The 24236-nt window shown below is 52.1% G+C and overlaps 1 protein-coding gene across 1 annotated transcript in view; it reads left to right on the top strand.

Annotated features, from left to right (window-relative positions):
• LOC116737744 (coiled-coil domain-containing protein 33-like) overlaps window positions 1-24236 on the top strand; it is a 73368-nt gene that overhangs the window by 37710 nt on the left and 11422 nt on the right. The window contains exons 6-12 of the mRNA XM_032593503.1: window positions 3524-3633; window positions 8502-8593; window positions 9442-9562; window positions 15557-15686; window positions 16316-16449; window positions 17400-17471; window positions 21145-21278. Of these exons, the coding sequence (XP_032449394.1) occupies window positions 3524-3633; window positions 8502-8593; window positions 9442-9562; window positions 15557-15686; window positions 16316-16449; window positions 17400-17471; window positions 21145-21278 (793 nt within the window). The remainder of the gene's footprint in view (window positions 1-3523; window positions 3634-8501; window positions 8594-9441; window positions 9563-15556; window positions 15687-16315; window positions 16450-17399; window positions 17472-21144; window positions 21279-24236) is intronic.

Below are 24236 nucleotides of genomic sequence, written 5' to 3'. Positions count from 1 at the left end.
CCACTGTCATAGAAACCGCCTACTAGTTCCTCTGCCTCCACCCCCGGAAGCCTTTCCAGCTCCTGTCTTTCAGCAAATTCTAACACTGGAGGTGATTTAAGTTTTTCAAGGCAGGGCTTACACCGAAATCTCCAGGTACAGGTGTACATGAGTATGTGTGTGCACTTTGTGGTTTCCACTCTTGGGTGAGACCTGGGGCTGGGCACCCAGGAGTATTGACTGGCAGATGCCAGGACAGCTATGGGCACTGGCATCAGGCATAGTCAGCACAGACCCACAGGTGTGCACAGCGTCTGTGCTCTTATCCGGTCAGAAGAACCTCAAGTTCCTATCTTGCAGGTGGCCCTTCCCTCAGAGGACCGGCTTTACTTCCCCCCCTTGAAATCTCACCAGGGACTTAGAACTCCCGTCTGCCTCATAAAGAGCAGAAAGCCAGCTGCTAAAGATGTAGGAAGATGAGAGACAGAGGGTGAGGAGGCCCATCAATAAAGGCGGACAGAGCCAATTCTGGGTCACACCAGACGATATTTTTCTGCCTCTAAAGGGATAGGTGGGGCTGTTGGGGTGAATTGAGAAAATGTGGAAGAGGACAAAAAATTGACCTAGGATTTCACGCATGTGCCTGTGTGCGCCTGAATGTGCATGTCTCTGTGAATGCCTGCCCGCTGGCTCGTATGTATGTGTGAACGTGGTGTGTGTGAGTACCTGCTTGTGTCCGTACCCAGAGGCATGCATGTTTGTGTGTCATGTATATGTGTATGCATGTGTGTGTATGTGTGTGTGTGCATGTATCTATGTGGCTGACAGGAAGTTAGGGTTTGTGGTGAGTAGACGTGGTCTGGGACCCCACCTTGAGCTCTGCACATGTCATGTAACTATAGGAAAGGACATGATGAGTCAGTGGCCTTGGGGCCCATCTGTGCAGCAGAGAGGGGACAGGACTCACTGCAGGAACAAGAGGGTAGCGAGGCCTCATGGGCAGGCAGGGAATATTGGCAGGTGCCTCTTTGCAGATTGAAGTCGCTGGATTCTCATTGGAACCTGGTTGGAACTGGTTGCTGTGGTGATGTCTGTGGTGGGGGTGGGGAGGTGGGGGCCAAGCCAAGAGGTGGAGGGAAGGGGGAGGGAGCTCAAGGAGGTGTTAATGAAAGCAAAGGGGAGTTGCAGACCCATGTCAGGGCCAAAGCAGGCAGGTGGCAGAAATGGCTTGTTGGCCACACAAAGGGAGCGGTGGGAGGCTGGAGAGGCACAATGCCCAGAGAAGAAGCTGATGAAGCGTGTTTGTAGCATGGAGACAGGAACAGGGAGGGATGGCTGTCCATTCCCCCCAATCACAGCTCATCTGCTGGCTGCCCACACAGGGCTCCAAAGACTGGGGTAGGAGGAGGAAATGCAGGACACTCACCCCTTCTTCAGCTTCAGCAAATTCCAACCAGATTTAGGGACTCAGGGCCCATGCGTAGTGGCCATGAGGGGCTGCAGCTGCCATAGCTACTGATGAAGTTTTGGCTGGGAGCACTGGAATCCCCTAGCTGAATTTTTTTCAGTTCTGCCCAGGGCTCGGTGAGTATACAGAGCACTACAGATGGTTAATGAAGAGGAAAATAGTGACAGCTACAAGGAATATTTGCTTAGACTTTCATAGCTTGAAAAACACATTTCCCTCCCCACAACAATATTAGGAGAGAGACAACGATTTTCCTTTCTAAAATATTAACATTTTGCGGAGCAGGAAAATGAAGCTCAGAGAGGTTAAGTGACTGACAAAGGTCACAGAGCAAGTTGGCGTGTTTGTGTTAGAAGCCAGGTCTTCTCACTCCAAACCTCTTGTCTTATTCTACTTCCTTCAAGGCAACTTCAGGTCTTTTGGATGCCCATTTCCGCATTTCCCCTTCTTTCTTTCGAGCACAGATCCCACTTGGCCAGCTCTTGAGGGACTCTGGCAAATGTATTTCCCTCTCTGTTTCCAGGGTAGCAGTGAGAAAAAAGAAGAAAGGAAGAGTAATTAGCAAAACTCTTCTCCTCCTCTGCCTCCTCCTCCTCCTCTTTCTCCTCCTCATCCTCCTCCATATGCTCCTCCAACAGTCATTTTTAAAATTCTTTTAATGTTTGTTTATTTTTGAGAGAGAGAGAGAGACAGAGAGACAGAGAGACAGAGTGCAAGCAGGGGAGGTGCAGAGAGAGAGGGAGACACAGAATTCGAAGCAGGCTCCAGGATCTGAGCTGTCAACACAGAGCCTGACGCGGGGCTTGAACTCACAAACTATGAGGTCATGACCTGAGCCAAAGCTGGACACTTAACCGACTGACCCACCCAGGTGACCCTCCATATGCTCATCCAAATGACCCACCCAGCTCCAAGTGACCCAGCCACACAGGGCTCCCAGACTGCTGAACCCGCCCCTCCAGCAGCTGTCCATGGTGCTGATGTGTCCTTGTCTCAAGAAAGAGGCAAAGAGCAAGGGGCTACCCCCAGTCTCCATCAGGTACTCTCGTCCTTCCCATCCTCCCTTTTCCATTCTTCTCTAGATCTTTTAGATCCTTCCCTCCTCCATCTCTCTTATTCTCCTCCTTCTCCTCCCTCCTCTTTTTTTCCTCCCTCCTCATCTCTTCTTCTCTCTCACACCATAGACTTCCAGAATGAAAAGATGCCTCCAGGGTTACAAGCCTAGCCTCTCCCACCAGCCATTTACTAGCTGTGTGATGGCGATCAAGTAATATAAACCTCTCTTAGCTCCACTGTCCACAGTTTAAAAAGAGATGGTGATGCCTACTTGAGGGGTTGTGGTGGCGATTTGTTGGAATAATGACTCAGGAGCACCCATCCCCATGTCTTGCACACACAGCAGGTGCTCACTAAGGAGCATTTCCATGATTATTTCTAAGTCATTGATGTTCTCAGAGTTCATCCTGAAGTTCATGCATTTTTTGACAAAATGTAGTCTCTTTAGAGGGAGTTTTCTAAGTGGTGCATTATTCTTAGTGTTAGACTAATTTTCATTTCCTTGAAGATATTTTATTGATATTGGAAGATTTCTTGAGCAAATCACTTTTCCTTACTGAGACTCAGTTTCCCCATTCACAACATGTGGGAGATAAGCCCTCCCCTTCCTGCCTGAGCTGCTGGTGAGAATGTCTTTGACTAAGGGAAGCGGCCTTATTCCTAGGAAGAGGTACTATTCCTGCTTGCGTGCATATCTCTGTGCCAGCTCATGTGTGTCTGTTGTGATGGGAGCTCCATACTGTGTGTGTCCATCTCTGGGCTGGGAGTTTCTGGACCACTGGACAGAATTGCATCTTTGGATCCCAACAGCACCTAGCACGGACACTTGCCCAGCACCGGAGCTCAAACAGTGCTTTTAAAGTTGTGTACGTGTGTGTCCCACACATGTGTTGGTTCCTCAGCATGGCCCCTGCTCCCTGCTCTCAGCAGTGTCTCATCTCCCACTGGCTCACCTCACCACAGGTGACGCTGGTCCACTAAGCCCTGTTTTGACCTTGAGCTCATTTTTTCTCTCTTCAGATATGGTCCTCAAGGTGATGGACAATAAAAATAAAGAGGAGCTATTGTCCTATCAAATCCCCATCAAATACCTGAGTCTCTTCCACCCCTACCACTTTGAGCTGGTGAAGGTAAGTCAGGGCCCTGGGTGCTGGGCCCATGTGGGCCTGGAACAGGTAGAGGAAGAACAGATGGTAACCACCCTCATGTGCCCAGCTATTCTCTCAGAGCCTCCCATGCTCACCGTACAGTAAGATAAGTCTTGGGTCGTATGAGACTCAGGAAGCACAGCTGACAGGTAGACATGAATGATTTCCATGAGAAATTTGGAATTCTCCAAACTCATCTCTGTAAAACAGCCCAATAGCATAGAACGTCTACTACATTAAATGAATACACCAATTAAAGATATATTCTGATTTCATGTATGTTAAAAGTGGGAATATATCTAAAAATCAAAGAAATATGGTATTTTCATAGTACCTACTGTGTTTCAGGTCCTGGGCTAGACATCATCTTTAATCCTCAAGGTGAATTCTGTTTTGCACACATAAGACTGGGACCCAGAGAGAGGAATCCTCTCAACCTGGGTGAGAGAGCAAGTGAGTAGCAGAGTGGAGGGTGAGCCCAGGTCACGCTGTCTCCCAAGTCCGTTCTTTCTGTGCGGCCTCCACACACTGCTTTGGCAGGAAGAAGGCCCAGGAGAGTTGGGCTGTGTGGGAAAGAAAGTGCTCCCTGGAGTGCACCCCTCTTGTAGGGAACTTGACATGAGCCTGGAGAGGGGAGCCTCAGGGACCTCAGTCCATGGTCTGAACTTCCCAGACTAGCTCCCCTGCCCGCTCCCTCTCCCCCATGCTGATTGGTGGAAGGAAGAACTCACTCTCTGATTGCATGCTAGGCACTGGGCCAGCGATGAACAGAAGCATACTTTCCCCTCAGTGTGCACTCCAGACCCTATTATGGTTTGGCGGAAAGAACAATGTGACGCAAGATTGTCTGGGTTTCTATCCCAGGTCTGCCTCTTGCTAACAATATATCCATAGCAGCCGCTTAACGCCCTAGGCCTCTACTTCTCATTGGCAAAATAGAGACACTGAGCATGGCCATTTGGACAATTGAATGCAACAATGAGCATAAAACCTCTGGTGAGGTACCTGGCACATTGTGGGTGCTCAGTTCAGGTCAGTTCCCCTCCTTTCCTCCCTCCCTGCTTCCCACCAGGTCCTGCATCGATCCTCTTTCCAAGCACCACCTCAACCATGGCCTAGGGTCTTTACCTTCCTTATGCCCCTTCCCTAAGCCTGGATGAGATACCTGGGGCAGGCAGGGCCAGGAAGACCCAGAGAGATTCATGACTCACCTGGAAGACAGTGCTTTAGCTGTGATTCTGTGATCATCACCCAGGCCTCCTGGCTCTCTGTCCACTTACAACCCAGGCCTTGTTATCACATCTTTACAGAGAGAGCAGGCAGGCAGTGGTCCTTGTGAGGGCGATGAAATATTCAAATAGAAAAGGGAAGATTTATTATATTGATCTTGGAAGGGCTCACAGGGACCATGAGCTTTAATTATCAGCTCGGAGCCCCGGTGGAGCAATGCCAAGTGATTGTGTGCAGAGGGCTGGATTTATGGCCAGGGTCTGCCCCTTAGTCACTCTCCTTCTTGTGTGTCTTCTTCCCTTGCCCTGTCCCCAGCCCACCCAGTCTGGGAAAGCTGAGGAAGCCACTGCCAAGACCCAACTGTATGTGACCATCGTTCGGAAAGGCAGTTTCTTCCACCGTGACATCAGCAGCAACCACACAGCTCTGGAGGTGCCAGGACTGGAGCAGTGGGTGGGGGGTGAAGGGGCAAGCTTGGAGCAGACCCCAGGCCCTCCCCTTGGCCACCTCTGGTTGGCCTGACTTTGTGGGGTGGGGCGGGGTGTCTGGGGAAGAAATTAAGAAGGAAGAATGCAACAAGGCCTTCCAAGAATAGCCAAAGTACTTTGTGAAGAACCCACCCTGGGATGACGGGGATGATGGGTTAGGGATGGAGATGAAAATGATGCCTAACCTTTTCCAGCACTTCCCAGGCATACAGTCCTGCTCTGCTCCACACATCCCAGGCAGGGAGGATGGAGAAAGGGAGGCTCCCAAAGCCTTATGTCTGTTTGAATCTCCTGGGGGGTGGGGAGGAAAAGACCCCCCACCTTGGCCCACATTCCCTTCCTGTTTCTCTCCTTTTCTGTCCCACTTGAGTAGGGACCCTTGACCCACAACCCCCAAAATTTTAGGGCCTCCCCCTCTTCTTTGAGTCCTATTTCTGAAGAGGTTTGGCTGGACTTCCAATTAGGCATTCATTCATTCATTCATTCAATAACTGTTTACGGAGCCTCCTCCAGGCTTGGCTCAGCTTAGACCTAGCTGGCACACATGATGCCCCAACCTTCTATTTCTCAGCTTTTCAGCAGCTTCAGAAAGATGGGCAATGCTCTGGAAAGATGTCCAGGGACCTATCCCCCCTCCCTTTCCCCTACAGCCTTCAAACTTCCCAGAGATGACAGACTTAAGTAGTGTTGGCCTGAGTATGAGAGAGGGATCCGAGAAGGCCCAAGCTCTGGGCTTCCCCTGCCCCAATGTGCCTGATCTGACCCACCCCACGACACTATCAGCCTGGCAGGACAAAAGCGTTCTTTAGTCCCATTTCACAGCTGGGGACACCGAGACTCGGAGAGTCTGGTATGGAAGTCCAGAGCTCCTGACCCACATCTCTGCTTCTCCACCGCCACCTTGCATGCCAGTGTATATCAGACCTGTAGGTCTGTTATAATCTCCCCCTGTTCTAATCTCCCTCCCTTTTCCATCATGTTCTTTCCTGAGATCTGCCAGCAGTCCACACACACACACACACACACACACACACCCAGAATAAGGAAGAGTGGTAACAGCTTGGCCTTGCTGTTCCCAGGCCCCACCCCACAGGGAGAAGACCGTACCTTTAAAGACCTGGCAGAACCCTTGCTTGTGGGAGTGGGGGGTTCCCACTGAGGATCTGCCCCACTCCCACCCCAGCCTCCAGACTTACCTGGGAGAGTCTCAAGCACCCCACCTACTCTGCGGCCCCAGCGCAGATAGATGCCCCCCTTCCAGTCCTGACAGCAGACTGGAGAGCACAGTGGGAAGAGAAATTGCTTCTTTTACTCACTGGCTGTCATGAGCATGTGCACCTGGGCAGCTCTCTCATTCACACCTGAGCATATAGCACTGAACAGGTGTAAATTAGCCAGCACCCCCTACCTCTCAGAGGCCTGCTCTCGGCCGCTACACCTGTTAGAGTCCCTGTGTGCACCAGGGCCTGACACCTCTGCAGTGGACTCGCTCAGCCCAGACTCCCACCCCCACCTGAAGTTTGAAATGCCCGCATCAGATTCAGTCCTTTGAATGTGGGGAAGGGATTCAGTCTCCAGGGGCCCCAGTGAGCATTGAAAGGCCCTGAGCACTATCTTAAGGCCTTATCAGCTCACAGCTGTGTGGAGTTGCTAGCCACCTGCTAAGATGGGTCCTGGCACAGGGTCCTAGGAGAGAGTGCCCAGGGAGGAGGAAAGAGGATCCAGAACAAGCCCTTACTCCCAGGCACTCTCCTCCCATTGAAGGTCAGAACTGGGAGGACCAGGGACAGTCTGGTCCAACCCCTCAGGGTATGAGCTGGGATACTAAGGTCCGGCATGGAGCAGGGACTCGCCATGGTGACATAGTGACCCAGCTGTTGTGAGTGGGCCCTCAGCTGTGTTCACAGCCCCTTCTTTTTCCTGCTCTTCTTCCCATGTAATTAGGGCCCCCATCCACCTTCCAAGACCAGCTCAAGCCCAGCCCTCCCACCCTGCTGAGGTCACTTCCTGGCTCCTGCCCTGCCCTCCCAGGTCTCAGTGATTCTGTTTCTCTCGTGCTCAGAAATACAATCAGCCTCTCCCTCCCCATCCTCTACTTCTCTCCTTCCTAAATGGTGCTCATTTATTCCCCAAACACATCCTGGGCTCCTACTCTGTATCACATGCATTTGTTAACAGCTGGCTATACAGCAGTGAATGAGGTAGACATGATCCCTGCCTCTGTGGAGACTAGGTTCTAGTCAAATGGACACAATGTGAGCAAGAAAGAATTAGAACAAACACAGGCTATGATGAGTGCTAGAGAAGAGACAATCCAGGGGCTAAGAGAATGGGGTGGGCTACTTTAGTAAGGTCACAGAAGGCCTCCAGAAGGTGGTGACATTTAAGCTCTAAAGGAAGAGAAGGAGTCAGCCACTGAGTCACTGGGGGTGGGGGTGGGGAATCTAGGCAGAGGGATCAGCGTATGCAAAGACTCCAAGGCAGAAACAAGTGAGTATGCTGGAGGTGTGAGACAAAAGAGGCTAGAGCCAAGGACTGAGGGATTGGTGGAAATGTGGGCTGAGGGCAGACAGGCCACACATGCAGGCCTTGACCATGATGGTTAGAATTATAGAATTCATTCTAAGGGCAGTGGGAGGAGGGTCATCTCTGGGTCTCAAGCAGGAGAAATAACATGATCCCATTTATTTTTACAAAAGTGGTTTTTGCCATCATGTGTCAAATTGCCTGAGAAAGGGGATGGATTGGGGGCCAGAATAGAAGCAGAGGCCACTGATGGAGGTCAGAGAAGTAGAAGAAGCCACAGGAAACACAGCTGGGGGGAGTTGGGGTGAGGACTGAGGGGCTAGTGGGAACCCATTTGGTGGGTAAGGGGTGAGGGCCAGTAGCCAGATCAGGAATTGCTTGGGTTGGCAATAGAGGTATGGGGGGACAGAATCTGTGTCTTCTCCCCCTGCCTTCCCAATGCCTAGCCCAGCGTCTGAAGGAGAGTAGCCTTGAGCAGAGAACCAAATGAGGCAGATGGAGGCAAAGATGATCTCATTACTGGGGAGAAAGATGGTAGATGGGTTGGCCTTGTTTCTGAGAGGGCCCAAGGCCACCCAAGGCTCACTTGCCTCCTCTCTTCCCCAGGTCTTTCTCCGGGGAATCAACGAGCCCCTGGTCAACAACTCTGACCCCATGGTGGTCATTGCCAGGGTGGTTCCCAACTACAGTGATTTTAAGTGAGTGGGGCCCACACTCACTTAAGGAGGGTGGGGAGGGCAGAGGACAGAGGAGGGGAAAGGCTGTCATTGCCACATGATTCCAGGAGGCCTAGAAACCTACCCTCCCCAAGGCCCTTTAAACCTTCCCACTGGGTCTGAGGTCCCAGGAAGGTGCTCTCAGCCCCTGGAGAGGGGTGGCTCAGAACTCTCTGGAGAGCAGGCTGCAGGGCAGGCCAACATGTGGAGGAGGAGAGGAGGTCCTCAGCCCCTCCCAACCTGATGCGGTGGGTATGGGATGGGGAGGCAGAGCTGTCTGCCTCTGTCACTGCCTCTGGTGGCCCAACAAGACTCAGCCAAACCATCTGTTGAGTTCTGATGACCTGTGAACACCCCTTGCTTCTTGGAGAAATGAAGATGACTGATTCACTCATTCCCAGCCCTCCTAAAGAGCTCAGCACATGCACACACCCTGAATCCTGCCCTTACAGCCTCCGTGCTCCCCACCTTAAGCCTAAACCATGGGGGTGGGTCACTCTGGCGAGGACTTCCAAAGGTGAGGCATTTTAAAGATGGGCCAGCTGAGGCATTGAGATGTGGCCAAGGCCACAGTGAGCCATGGGGAAAGGAACCTGGGAGTTGCAGCCTATCTCCTGACCAAGATGAGCTTTCCCAATGCTTGGGCCAGCAATCAGGAGGACCATCCATCCCCTGTCCTGGTGTCCAAGCCACTGCACCCTGCTCCTCTTTCACATCAGTCCAGAGTCCGTCCAAGCGGGACCCCATGGCTTCCAGGCTTGGGCAGATAGTCAAGAGTACTGGGCATCTGTAGCACTCATGGGCTGACCCCTGTCTCCTTGCCTCCCCAGGGTCAATCAAATGAAGCAGGACCCAGCCTTCGTGGGGCTGCCCATCACCCCACTCCCCTTCCCAATCCCGTCTCTTCTGCACTTGGATGTTCCTCGGGTCAGCCAGAACGGGTGTCCTCAGGTATGGCTCCTTCCCCCACACACCCTGTCACTGGCTCAGACCTCTAGTGTTTCACCCACGTGTCCATTCATTCATTCCTTCAGTCAGCGATTCCCTTGACTATTAAGGAGTTTATTGAACCCAGCCATGTACCCAGAGCCATGCCTGTCTGTGCTGGGGAGGAGCTGCCCTCGGGGCACTCTTGGTCTGCAGAAGATAGGCATTACACATAGGAAAAGGTCAAACATCAACACAAGATAATATGTAATCTAATAACAAACAGGAGGGACTGTCAGAGCTGTAAAAATCAGAGAAGACACAAACGGACAAATATTATCTGATGCCACTTATATGAGGTTCCTAGAGTAGGCAAATTCATAGAAACAGAAAGTAGAATGGTGGTTGCCAGGGGGAACAATAGAGTATTATTGTTCAATAGGTACAGAGTTTCTATTTGGGATGATGAGAAAGTTCTGGAAATAGATAGCAGTGATGGTTATGCAACACTGTGAATTTACTTAATGCCACTGAACTGTACACCTAAAAATGGTTCAAATGGGACGGTTTATTTGTGTATATTTCACCACAATAAAAAAAATTTTTTTTAATTGGAGGCCATAGGGATATGAAGCCTGGGTGATTCGAGTGGGTATCCAGACACAAGGCTCTTGAGTTTTCAATAGGGGAGGGTTGGTGCAGGGCAATAGAGAATAAGAGTGCGAGAATAGGGATGGGACACACAGGGCATGAAGCACATCATGTCTGGAGAGGAGGGTAGTGTATTTGAATATTTTGGGGAGGGATGTGCAGACTGCGGCTGGGCTCCAGGCAATGGCCAGTTCAGTCTCTTCCCATAGTCTCTACTTCAGCGGGAGCTTGCCCCACATGGTGATCCCCACATTCCTGGGCCTTGAAGAAGACCGGGGTGCCTGGGAAGTCCTTCCTCCCATCCAAGTACTAACCAGGCCCGACCCTGCTTAGCTTCCGAGATCATACGAGATCAGGCGCGTTCAGGGTGGTATGGCCGTAGACCTGGGAAGTCCTTCCTGTTGTCTGCCCACCATAGTTCATGTCTGGCAGGGCAAATACAGAATGAGGCACCCCTTTGGAGCCTCAGCCTTCATTTAAAGGCAAGGACATTTGAAGGCTCAGACACAGGCAAGAGTGATGGTATCAGGGAGGGGTGGGATGAAGGGGGACCCTGGGGACAGAGGCTTCAAACCCAAACCAATCCTCGGCCTGATTTCCCCAGAGTCATCTCACACATGGCCCTGCATTTGCCCAGAAAATTATGAACCAATCAGCAGGCGGTCCCAAGGGGCAGGAAGCACTGGCTGCTTTAATGAGGGAGCCCCCTCCCATCCCTGGACCCTCTCTGGCTGCCTTTGCTAATGAATCTTTGTGGGGGGGGGAGGTGCCCCTAGCTCCAAAGACTTGCCTCCTGTGCCCCATGCATGTGTGGGACTCAAGGCCAGGGTTCCAGTAATGGCAGGACACTTGTTCACTAGGCAACATGGTAGTTGGGTCAGGTTGAGAACTCACAGAGGTGCCCACGTACCAGCAGTGAGAGGACAGGGACAGGCCTCTGTGGTACTAGGTGGGGGTGGGCAGAGCCCTACCTCAAAGGGGCACCAGTCAGCAGCTTACACACACCCCTGCCGCAGCCCCTTTCTGAGTTGAGAGGTGGTGGTTGGACCAGGTAATTTCTAGGACCTGCCTCTCTGACATCTTCAGTTGCTGTGACTTCCCACCAGCTGCCCACCAAGCCAAAGCACCATGGGCAGAGATTTGAGAGCCTGGCACACCTGAGTTCGACCCCCACCCCCACCCCACTCTGTGACTTACCAGCTGCATGAGCTCAATTTCTCCAATTCCAGATTCCTACCTTTACTGGGCTGTTAGGAGAGATTAAAGGAGTAACCTGTGCACGGCGCCCAAGCCCAGGGTGGAAGGAAGCTCAGTGGACCCCATCCCTTTCAGAGCTGCCCCTCCTAGTGTCCAGTGCCTCCTGAGGCCAGCCTGGCCATTGCCCTTGTTACATTTGGCTACAAGTAACAGAAACCTCATGGACTTAAGCTCTAAGGATATTTATTGTTACAATTGTCAAGGGGTCCCCATGTAGGATGCTGCCAGAATTGGTTGATGCACCATCCTAGCAATGTCCTCAGGACTCAGGAGCTTTCCACCATCCCTGGATTGCCATCTTCAGGTGGCTAACAGCTCATGGAGGCAAAATATTCGGGGTACCCCAGACATGACCAAGACCGGAGAAAGAAGGAGCCTCCTCTCCTCCTCACCTGTGGCTTTTAAGTAGCGTTGGAAACCTCCCACCCGCAGCCCCTCCGCAGACCTCCTTTCTCGTCTCATTGGCCAGAATTGGGTCACATGCACTTCTCTCACAGCCAATCACTGAGGAGGGGTGTGGCATCATCGCCTTGCTGTAGCAGAAGTGCACAAGTGAGGTGCAGGGTGGCAGCCTGGACCAAAGCAGTTTCTGTTGGCTAGGAGGGAGGAAGGGGAATGGTTGAGGGGTAGGCGGCTCTTAGAGTCTGCTTCACCCCTCTCGGAGCCTGGTGATGACGGCAAAACTGGTGAGTGAAGAGATAGGTGGGCCCGTAGGGCTGACCTGACTCTACCGGAGGGACACGAAATAGGGTGGGACTTAGGAATTACTCCTCCCCTGCACCCCGCACCTTTGGGGTAGGGCCATTGGCCAGCAGGCTGCTCCTGTCATCTCCTCCTGTCTCAGCTCCCATGGCCAGTCGGTACCCAAGCTCTCATGGGGCCCCTTTCCAACCCGCAGACCTTGCCCTAGTGCTGGCTGCGTCTTCTCTTGGCGTGACCCACCGCAGCAGCCTCCACTTGGGCCCATCTCATTCAGCGTGTGAGAAGCAGCCAGGGCAATGCCTCCCCCAGATCGAGGCTCTTCCCCTGGATCCCTGACTCCTTCACTGACAGGACAAAGCCCTCGCTGGCCACCAGGTACACAAGGCCTCGTCCCCTACAGCCTCCTGTTTCACTGTTCCAACCCGCACAGGCTTTCTGTAGTCACTCTGGATGCCCAGCTCTTCATGTTCGTGCTGTCCTCTCTGGCCTCCCAACTCTGCTGCGCTCAGCCTAGAATGGCCTTCCTCCCTCAGATCCTCCTTTACCCCGTTCAGAAGTCATCACTTTCTCCTCTGGCATCCCAGCTTCCAGAACTCACAACTTGCTTAGGCCTCTGCATAGATCATAGGAGTGTGTGTGTGTGTGTGTGTGTGTGTGTCCTATCACCTAGGAAGACAGTGAACTCCAGAGCGGACAGGGTCTGACTCTAGGTCGCCTGTAGGCCCTGAGCACCCCTGAGGTATAGAGCATGCAGGAGCCCCCAGTCAGCATTTGCTGAGTTCAACTGAACTTTCACCTCGATATCAAAGTATCCATTATCTCCTTCAGGCTTCACAACAGTCTTCCAAGGCATCGATCATAAGACAGTTCCCAGTGGACAGTGACAGCTCGGTTCCAGTGAGGGGAAGGGACTTCCGGAGGTCTTGCAGCAAGGTTGAGGCAGACCTGCGCCCAGAGCTAAGGCGTCCTGGCTCCCTTGAGGCCCTCCAGCATCAGCCACTGTCAGCTACTCTTTCTGGAATGGGCAGAGCAGACAGTGGCAGGTGTGGGTGTGGATGTGGTGGGCCCAGGGGGAATGGAAGGAGGGCCCATGGGCCCATGTAATGAAGGCTCTGTCCCTAGGGAAGGCAGGTCTGCCTCAGTGGCAAGGGGTTAATGGCTTTGCTGAAGATTACAGCCGAGGGTTAATCACATCCCTTAATTCCACAGCCTGCCATGGCCTTTCCCATTAGCATCTGTGGTCAATGGCTTCCCCACCCCATGCCCTGCCCACTCCATACGTGCATGTGCATGCACACACACACGCATGCCACTGACACCTTCACCAGGGCCTTGGCATCAGACTGTGAATGTGATTAATCCTTGATTCCTTGCCCCTCCCCCTCACTCCGTTCATACACAGGAGAAGCTGGACCCTGTCTCCCCAGTTGTGGGTCTGAAGGGATCTTTCCTGGAGGACTCATCCTGGGAAACCATTCAGGGAAAGAACTGTCCTTACTGAGCAGTCAGACACTATTTCTTGCTTAGTAGGTTCCATTTAGACACATTAGTAGGCCCCAGAGAGGACAGCTAGCATCCATTAAATACCCCTCTTCCCCACCCCCCACCGCCGGGTGGGAAGCAAGGGATGGAGGCAGCAGGGGACTGAGTCACAGGTCCTTCTTGAGTGTCCCAGGGCCTGGCAGATGATCCAGACTATGGGGAAGGCCCTCTGGCACTCAAGAGAACAGGGTGGCTCTGGGATGGGCATGGTTTGGGGATCAATCCTGAAAGACGACTCCCAAGCCCCACAGAGCCTGAAAGCAGCTTCTCTAGCCTGGCCCCAGGGCCAAGTGGCTGTCCCCAAGCTCCCTCCAGAGCCTGTTCTCAGGAACACTCCCATCACCCCAGTCACTGCCCCTGTGTTCAGGACCCCTAGCCCCAAAGAGACTGCAGCTCATGTCTCCAGGGGCAGGGGCCAAGGCAGACACAGCTGAGCCTCAGGCCGGGCCTCAAAGAACCAGAGCAGGCACATTAGTGTGACAGGCATCAGAGCCCTGCCACCACGGGGGGAGTGGACCCACACTGATATTTCAAGATCCTGCATCAATAACTCCCGGAGCCAGCGGTGCGTTTGTGCTGACCTTTCTGAGCACTGACTGATTCCCGCAGGGGAGCAGGAGGTGGGAGCAGCCGCCACTGTTGCTGACAGCCCCTGGCTGGGGACAGAGGCAAGGCAGCCTGCCGGGGGTCCGCACCAATGACCCCAGCCCCTCCCTGTGTTGGGACCATGCAGGGCTGCCTGCTGGGTGTTCCAGGCTGATGCCCCTATGTTCCATTCCCCATTCCCCATTTTCCAGCCTTTGCGGATGCCAGGACTCCTCTACCTGGAGTCCCTCCTCATTCCAGGTGTCCTCCACCCTTGCCACGCTTGCTGCCACCCGGACCTTTTTCTTGGGCTGTTTTCCCAGCCGGAAGCCCCTCCTCCTTCCCTTCATCCTGCCATATTTTACTTCAGAGCCTTCCTCTGGTCCTTCGTCCCGCAAGACAACTCTGCTGACCACCTTCAGGAATCTCTCATCTAGCCCCTTATTCTGCGGCCATAGTCAATGCTGTCTTGTCTCATTGTTTAAATAGTACTCGTGTGTGCTTCAGCTGCGGACTTAGTATGCTATCAAGTCCCCCAGATGCCCGTTGGCATGCCCTGCAGACACACCAAGGCTCAGGCATCTGCAGACCTGCCGTAGCGTCTGCAAAGGCCTGGGGAACCTGTTTGGGGCAGAGAGGGACTGGTGACAAGGGTAGAGGTCATGTCTAATTTGGCATCTCTGATACCACCACAGCCCTGGGTGTGAATAGTAGTGCGACTTTTCAGGAAAATAGTTTACCAGCGATCAGTCAAATGCCTTAAACGGCACATCCTTTAACTCAGGGTCTCCATTTTGGGTACTCAGGAGACAATTTGAGATACAGAGATACATGTCAAAGAATATTCAATGCAGTGATAGTCTAGGAAAACATGGGAAGGGAGAAGCCAGGGTGCTTGGACATGAGAAAATGTCCTGCAGCTATGAAAATCGTGGATTACAGGGTTACCTGTGACTCTGGATATGCTCAGGTTTTCATGGTGAATGAAAAACATAAGATGTTAGGATGACAATTATATACAAAATAGGCTTCAGAAAAAAAACTAGAAAGAAATGCACAGGCTTAGGATAGTTGTCTTTAGTGTGTAGGAATTTAGCATTTTTCTTTTTAATCTTTTTATTCTTCTGTATTTTCCAAAATTCATGCCTTACACGTATGCTGCTTTGGTAATTGGGACAAACGTTTGTGACATATATAGACACACATAGATGGATATATCTGGACATCCTTCATTTGGGAGAAGCTGTGGGCTCACCACCCACTCCCACTGCCTCCTTTCAGCTGTCCAAGCCTGGGGGACCCCCAGAGCTGCCCTCATGGAATCAGTCCTTCCTCTTCCAAGACCGAGACGGAGCCACCAACTTCTCGGAAGACACAGCCCTGGTGCTGGAGTTCTACCCCTCGACTTCCAGTGAGTGCGCTTGCCAGGCCAGGGCAGCCGTGCATCAGGACATATGATGAAGGGGTGCTCAGACCACCTGCCTCTGGCCCCTGCAGGGGTGGGTTAAGGGGACCCAGTTCCTAGTGCATGCAGACAGGTAGAGGAGCACATGGCAGCCTTCCTTGTCCTTGTTCCATGGCACGGGCCAGGATACATGGGTCCTATTCCTGTATTAGATCCATGCATTTTTATTGAACCCCTGTCCCCTCCCCATGTACCTGTCAGCGAGGAGGGAGGGATCCCCCAGGGCTCACAGACTACAGGAGAAACAATTCAGAGACCAGGTGATCCAAGCCTGAGTTCCACCTTCAGAGAGTAAAGCCCCCAAGGGCAGAGACAAGGGAGATCCATGTACACACCCCAAAACCCAGAATACGTTTGGAGTTTGGCCTGGAACTCAGGAAGCCCTAAAGAGCAGAGGAGGAGGATCCTTGTGCAGGGCAAGGCCAGGAGACAGGAAAGAGGCTGGCAGTGAGGGATGGGAGAACTAGATGTCGGGTACCAACAGATCGGGCGCCTGGTGGGGCCTTAGATGCTGGGATCCGAGGAGCCTGGGGTGGGGGCTCTGGTGGGAGTCCCAGCTGGTCCTCCCTCTACAGTGAAAGGCAGTGAGCCGTGGACCCTCAGCAAGCCCCTGGGCATCTCCGTGTTGCCGCTAAAGAACCGTTTGTACCGCAAGATGCTGACAGGGAAAGGTCTGAATGGGCTGCATGTGGAGAGGCTCCCCATCACTGTGAGTCCCCAACCCTGGACGGAGCTCGTGATGGGTGGCCTGCTCCCACCCCTCTGCACCCTGCTCCACCTTGCCACACTAGCACAAGTGAATCTGGCTTCTCCAGCAGCTTCCACCAGGGCCCCTACCAGGGAAGCCAACCACTGTCATGTGTAAGGAGCTCCCCTGAGCTCCCCTGAGCTCCTGCCCCAGCAACACGAGCAGAAGTACAGGGAGCCCCCATGGGATGGTGGCAAGAGCTCAATCCTTTAACCAGCCTGGGTTTAAATACTGACTTGCCCTAGTTCTCACTGTGCAACCTGGGGCAAGTGTCTTAGCCTTTCTGAACCTCAAAGTGCCCATCTCTAAAATGGGAACAACATGCCCATATAGGATCTCTCTGTATGACAAAAGAGCCAAGGGCCCAGGCTCTAGAGCCTGACTGTCTGGATCCAAATTCCAATTCCACCCCTTAACAGATTACATCACCATGGGAAAATTAAAGTTCCGGTGCCTCAGTTTCCTTATCTGTAAAATGGGTTCATAGTAATAGAATTTTTCTCCTAGGGTGGCTGTGAGATTTTTTGAAGCAAAAGTATTTAGAAAGTATTTAGAACAGAATACAGTCTCATTAAGAACTAATACACGATTACATCATTGTTTATTTCTATGCCACCTTTTCCCCTGAAATACTTCTGGCCATTCTGACATAATAGACCCCAATAAATGGGAGTTTCCCTACTCTGCCAGGAAACAGGTCTGGAAGTGCCAGTCGGGTCTACAGTGGAGTTGGGAAGCGAGGTTTGAGGCAGTGAGGGTGAGCGGAGGCAGGGACCAGCTCCCACCTCCCTCTCAGGCCCCGGGCAGAGCCCCTAGCAGGCACCTTCTTGGGCAGTCCAGAGCACTGGGCAGAGCAGAGGCAGAAGCTGTCTTGGCCAGCATGGGCTGACTGCTCCCCTCTCCTCCCCTAGGACACCAAGCTGAAAACCATAAATGGTGAGGCCCCCACAGTGGATATCTCCTTCCAGCTGCTTTCCTCTGAGGTAAGGCTGCAGCGCATGGGAAGGTCAGGGCCTGGCAGCCGTATGCCAGCTCCTGGAGCCCCACAGTGGGTTCCAACCTCCTTCACAATTGCTGGCCTTGTTCGGGGGCTGGGGCCAGGGGCTTCTGGGAGGAGGAGACAGCTGCTTTGGGTAGAAATATCTGAGGGGGATTTGAGGCTCTGGAAAACAAGATAGAAAGCTGAGATTAGGAAGAAAAGAATTGAAAGCAGAGGGCCACCCAGATCTGGGAGTCAGTCTCTAACCCAGCCCAAGCCAAGCTGCGCTCATTGGGATCAAGGTTCTACCAGGGTGAAGTAGGATTTCGGCTGCTGTTGCTGCGGAACAAACTAGCACCTTAAAACAGCACCCATTTATGAGCTCACATTTCTGTGGGTAGGCAATCTGATACAGCATGGCTGAAATCAAGACGTTGGCGAGGTCACATTCCGTTCTGGAAGCTCTGGGGAAGAATGTGCTTCCGAGCTCATTTAGGTGGTCATCAGAATCCAGTTCCCTGCCGTTGTAGGACCAAAGTCCCTGTTTCCTTGCTGGCTATATCCCAAGGGGCCTCTCCGCTGCTGAAGGCCACCTGCATTCCTTCTCACAATGGGCCCCTCCATCTTTAAGCCAGCAGGCATGTCAAATCCCCCTTACACTTCTAAACTCTCTGGCTTTCTCCTTTGTCAGCAGCCAGAGAAAACCCTCTGCTTTTAAAGGGGCTCATGTGATTAGGGCAGGCCCACTCTGATAATGTCCCCATCTTAAGGTCAACTGTGCCATGTAACATAATCACAGGGGTCATAGCTCATCATAGACATGGGTCCTGGGGATTAGGGTGTGGAATCTTGAGGGCCCGTTTTTGGAATCCTGCCTGCCACAGCTGGGTTGATCCAAGTGGAAAGATACCACTGGCTGAGCCCTGCCTGATGGATGGGATCTCTTCCTCTAGTCAGCTCTCCCTGGACTCAGAGTCCAGGTTGGACCCTGGTCATCTGGCCCCAGTGCACCGGCCAGGCACCTCCTGGAATTCTTCCACTTTTTAGTCGGTAGTGCTGGGACAGGCACGAAGCCGGGATATGGGCAGTTCAGGACCATGAACCCAGGAAATACTGGCAGGAGCTGATGTCTGGGTCAGCCCACTCCTTCCAGCGTCCCATACCAGGAAAAATAGCCAGAAGCACTGGGGTAATACTTGGCCCTGTGTCTTATGCATGGAGAACACAGGAATTCCATGGTGAGGGGTAAGAGGTATAGTCTGGGAATGCAGCCACCTGCAATTGTGTCCCTGCAAGACCTCTGGTGAGTACCTGGGACCTCCCATTAGCACTTCCCCTTCTGGAATGTTCTGCATTGTCTTCTAATTCCTCTAATTCCTGGTGAAAGAGAGTTTGTTAGATACAGCCAGACAGCCCTCACCAACACCAACACCAAACCACATGTAGGACCAGGAAGGTACTGAGAGGGGAAGACACAGAAGCAGTGAAAGACCCCAGGAAAGAAGAAGGGTCCTTAAAGAAAATGTCACAGATTTCCCAGATGGGAGCTCAACACTCCGCGGCCTCTTCTCGGGGTCTAGAGTCTGTCAGTGGCCACTGCCTGTCCCCTCCTCACCTCGCCCTGCCTCCTGTCCCTTTACTGGGCACCTGTGTCCAGAGGACAGAAAGGAGCATCAAGTGCCCCTGGTCAGGCCACTGGGGGACCCAGGCAGGCAACAGGCAGGTGGACGGGACACTTCCCCAGTTGCCCAGGGGCTAGGCACAAAGGTCTCAGTAATGAATAATTCACTGGAGCTGTGCTAAGTGCAGAATTAATCCCTTTCCTTCCAGCTGGCGGCCTCACTAAATTATCCCTCCAAGTCATGCGGGAAAATGCTGCCGAATTCATTTAGCTGCTGAGTGTTTTGATCTGGGCCTTGTGATTTTAGCTTCCCCTTCCCCCAGCCCCCCTCCCCCTGGAGGCGGGTAGAAAACCTTTCAGTAATGGATTTCTGAGAAGAAAGGAAAAGAAAGGGATCGAGATTGGGTGTGTACCAGGAAAATAGTACGAGAGGAAATTCAGATTCTGCGGCCAAGTGTTCACACACACAGTTGCACACGTGCACACTCTCTCCCACCATCACATTCAAATACCCGCATGCAGAGAACACATATGCACAAACATGCACACACACACTGCTTTGCAAAGGTGCACACATTTAATGCATATATACATGCTCACACACACATGCAACTTGACACACAGACGTTTTTCACACCCACATTGGCATACAAAGAAGCTAAATCTCTTTGTGGCTAAACTGTTTCTTGGTGAAACTATCTGTGAATTGGCCAATAACTGACTCACTTTGATTCTAGAATCTTGAACTCCAAATTTGGGGGTTGACTGCTCATGTAGTGGACCCGGCATAAGGTTCTTGCAACCATTCATTCATACTTTTATTCCGCATGTATTTGACGAAGCCTAGAATTTAGGCTGCCCTTGTGGATTGCAATGCGGAGAGGGAGGGGCCGGCAGCCATGGAGCCCATCTGCCTTGAATTCTCCCTCATCAGGCTTGAACATGGCTCTCTGCTAGAGAGCCATGAGCCCTTTTGGCATCCTTCTCCCTAAGGGGTAATGGGAGGATGTTGAGAATTGATGAACAGGTGGATGGCATTGCAGCCAAGTCCAGAGGGCCCATCCCCAACTCCATCACTCACCATCACCTTCACTCTTCTTGCCCCATTGTCCTCCGTGCAACTGCAAATGTTTATTGGACACCTGCTATGTAGCAGATACTGTCCTGGTTTTAGCGATCTTACACAGAGGACAATGAGAAAAAGGCCCTGTCCTCATAAAGCTTGCATTTTTAGAGGACAGGGAGTGTGGACCAGACAATGAGCCAGTCAGTTCATGAGCAGACATCACCTCCTCTTAAGGGGCCTGATGAAACCCAGCGAGGTGATGTAATAGCAAACACTTGACAGGTTCTGAATTCCTTCCGTCTTATTGTTCCACCTGAGACGGTGTCTGCAAATCCACGGTGGGAGGTAACCTGGCCTTCACATTTGCATTCTAGCCTGTGGGACCAGAAACATTGCTTCTTCCCCCATTGAAATCAAACACAGCTCAAAGCTCCACAAGCCACTGCCTGAAGCCTGGGATCTTAGAGTCCTGTGGACACTCAGATGCAGGGGGGCTTGGGATAATGGGCCTCTTGGGGCCCCTCATCCTTGTGGCTAACAATTCCATCTGAGGGGCACATGATCAGATGTGCTACTGAAAAGCGATGCTTCGGGAGAAGTGAATATGCATGCCTTATCTGGGTACCTCCCTCCTGAGGATGCATCCTCTCTCTCACAAGCCTCTTTCTCATGAGACCGGTCATCCGGGTTAATTGAGGTTTTGGTGAACACCATCTCCCCACACCCACTGCTTCCACATCACCCCTTCTCAGCGTTCTGGGGAACAAGAACATTGTGGAATTTCCAGATAGGCAGAGACCACAGAGGTGTCTCTCAGTCGCACCCCCTGGACAGGATTCTCCTTGACAACATCCACCACAGGTGGTCTTACTCGTGCTCTGCCATGACAGGAAGCTCACTACCACCAGAAGCACCCTGCCCCATGGCTCAGTGGCCGCAACAGATAGAACTGATCGCCCCACATTGAGCCTACCCTCTCTCTTTGCCCAGGCTCCTGGCTCCGCCACTTGGAGCTGCAGTGAAGCCCTGGCCAGCCTCCTGTACCGGTTCTGGGGACACTGGCGCATGGTCAGCCATTTAGCATGCCGGCTGGCAGACCAGCTGACAAAAACCCTGCAGTTTCTGTAAATGGCAAGATGGAGTGGTCTCCTGGTTTGGGATATTGTGTTTGAAGTGGTTCTGTTGGTGATGGGTTAAGCTTTTTCCCTCTGATGGGACTTCTCTACAGGCACCTGCTGCTTACAGTGATCTGCTTTAAGCTGGAGTTGTGTGTATAGTACATGAATAACTACACATAGGTTCACAAAAACTAAAAAAGAATGTACACCTGCATATACACAGCAGACTTCCCTTTATTGCACATTCGGTGGGGGTTGGCCTTGGAGGTCCATTCGGCTCTAAGAATCCAGGAGCCCGTGGCTACTCCACATACACATATATGAATAACCCTTTGCTCTCCTCCATTCCCCCTCTGATGTTGGCCTCTTCTCTTTGAAGAGTGTGATCTGGTCCCTCAGGAATCTGTGCTTCTCCAGGCTAAACAGTCTGCCTCTTTTAATGAACTGGTTTCAAGATCCCACAGCAGTTTTGGTGCCCTCCAGCTTGCAGGCAACCTCTTTGAAGTGAGGCCCACACCTGACCAGGTCTCCTAGGTTGACCCGTGCGGATTGGAGCCCAGCATGCACACGATAGGTGCTTATTGTGTCAGTCCCTGCCTCCTTGCATGGAAATGTGCCTCCTGCAAGGTTTGAGTGTTTGGCAACCGTGTGCCCTCTTGAGCTGGAATATGGAATCCAGAGTCTTACCCAGGCAGAGCACCAGGGCACCAGGCAAAAATGGGGCCCCTCACATGGGTGGCTGCCTCCTTCTTAGCCCACAGCCCTGAGAGATGCTGGGAGGACTTGAAACCCACAGGTTTCCTTGGATGTTAGCACAGGGTGAGTGCCTTTGTGGAGAGAAGGAGGTGGCGCCTGCTGCCACCCACTGAGGGAAGAGGCGGCTCCCACAGTCCTGTCTGACCCTCCCCCTTTGCTGTTCTCACAGGGAGAGGCAGGCAGGTCTTCAATGCCATGCATGGACTGCCCTGGTGTTTTCATTCAAATCAGTTACAAAGCTCTCTGGAGGCCAGACCAACGTGGGGACAAAGGGCTGTTTGACAAATGTGGAGGGGAGCCCAGAGGACAGGCAAAATCACACGGCTTTTGATGAATTTTTATAAATTTCTTTGAAGGCCACATATGAAAGCCCTGATCTGGTCCTCTGAGAAGCCCCAATACAAACCTACATCCATTTCCTCACCAAACGCAGCTGCCTGGAAGGCCCAGTGTTTAGGATGACACAGGAGCCTCCTCGGCTGGTTCCATCCTCTGGAGGGTTGGTTCTGTCCCCACCCCTAAGTCCTCAGCTCTGAAAATGCTACCACATGGATGATGATGGATCCAGAGAAAAAGACCCTTTCCCCTCCCACAACTTCCCAACACCCCTGCCTGTCTTTCCTTCTATCCCAGTTCCCCTACCCAAAGAGTGTACATCCTTAGATCTGGGTTTGAATCCTGGATCTTTCACTTGACCTTTCACCCTGAGTTCCACCTTCCTCATCCATAGAAGGGAGTCATGATCCCTACCAGCCAGGAATATAGTGACAATTGAATGAAGGAGCCTGTGTAAGTGCCCAGCCCAGTGTAGTTGCTGACAAACATGCTGAACTCATCAGAGATGAGGACAGGGCTCCTGGGGGAGGGGAACAATGGAGCCTTGCTAATTCATCACTCGGCGCCCGCCCTTCATGACAGCTGCTCCACCAGATTCACATACATAAGGACATCAGGAGGCCTTGTCAAGTGCTGAAGATAAACATCACCAGCCCCACATTTGGTTTCACAGCAATTTTTCAGGGAATGAAGAAATGGAGAAGAGACAGACAATCATCTCTCTAGAGGCCAGATTTGCTGAAGTCCCCACTACATCCTGCCTTGAGCTGGGGCTGTGGAGGAGGTGGAGAAACTGAGGACCTGCTTCCTGGCCTGTGAGTGGGCAGGGCTGGACCAAGAGCCATACTGCAGGCTCATACCAAATGCCTCACCAACCACAGGACTCTGTAGCTTTGAGAATGTGAGCCTTTGACCCTCAGCCAGAGATGGAATGTATTGAGTCTGGATATAGGGATGGCTAAGGAAGATGGACATTTGGGCCCTCCTCTGGCCTGCTCTGCTCTCCCATGAGCCCAGTGCACAATTGGTGTATTGAAAAGGGGGGAGGGGAGAATAGAGAGAGAGAGAGAGAGCAAAACTTCCGGACCAAACCACTCAGAGAGTGGGGGCTGCTCTTGGATTTCTCCCCATCTCAAAGCCAGACTACCATAGCCTAGACCTCTCTTCGGCCAAACCAGATGCACCCCAGTCCACCCAAGGCCATTCAGGCATGAATTCATTAACCATTTTTTATTTGTATTTTTATTTTTGCCTCTTAGTGTTTATTTTTGAGAGAGGGGATAGTGGCAGAGAGAGAAGGAGACAGAGGACCTAAAACACTGGGTCCAGAGAGCACTGACTTCAGAGAGCCTAACACAGGGCTTGATCTCATGAACCGTGAGATCATGACCTGAGTCAAAGTGAGACACTTAACTGACTGAGCCACCCAGGCTCCCCCCTTAGCCATTTTTTAGATCCCTAATCTGTGCCAAGGAGTAAAGGACCCTGACAGATCATTATCACCCATGTTGCTAAGGGTTCTGGTTGAAGTGCATTGCATACAAAGGTCAGAGGAAGAGTCACAGAGAAGAATGGTTTGAACTCTGCCTCAAAGAGTGGCTTGGAAATTGGCAAAGCAAAGATGTTTCAGGCAGAGAATCACAAGTGCAAAGCCATGGAGGCATGACAGTATCTGAAGCACATGGGACATATGGAGGCTGTTGTGGGAAGCGAGACTGGAGAGTTAGATGGGGCTTACATTGTGGAGGGCCTAGATGCCAAGATATAGAGTTTAGACTTCGCCATAAAGTGGTTCAAAGCTAAGGAAGGTCTTTGGCCAGCAGTAGGATGTGATCTGACCTATATGTTGCACAAAGTCTCTCTAGATGTAAA

Source organism: Lynx canadensis, chromosome B3, assembly GCF_007474595.2.
Source record: "Lynx canadensis isolate LIC74 chromosome B3, mLynCan4.pri.v2, whole genome shotgun sequence".
Taxonomy (NCBI): Eukaryota; Metazoa; Chordata; class Mammalia; order Carnivora; family Felidae; genus Lynx; species Lynx canadensis.
Note: the sequence above shows the minus strand (reverse complement) of the source record. Positions and strands in the feature narration are given on the sequence as shown.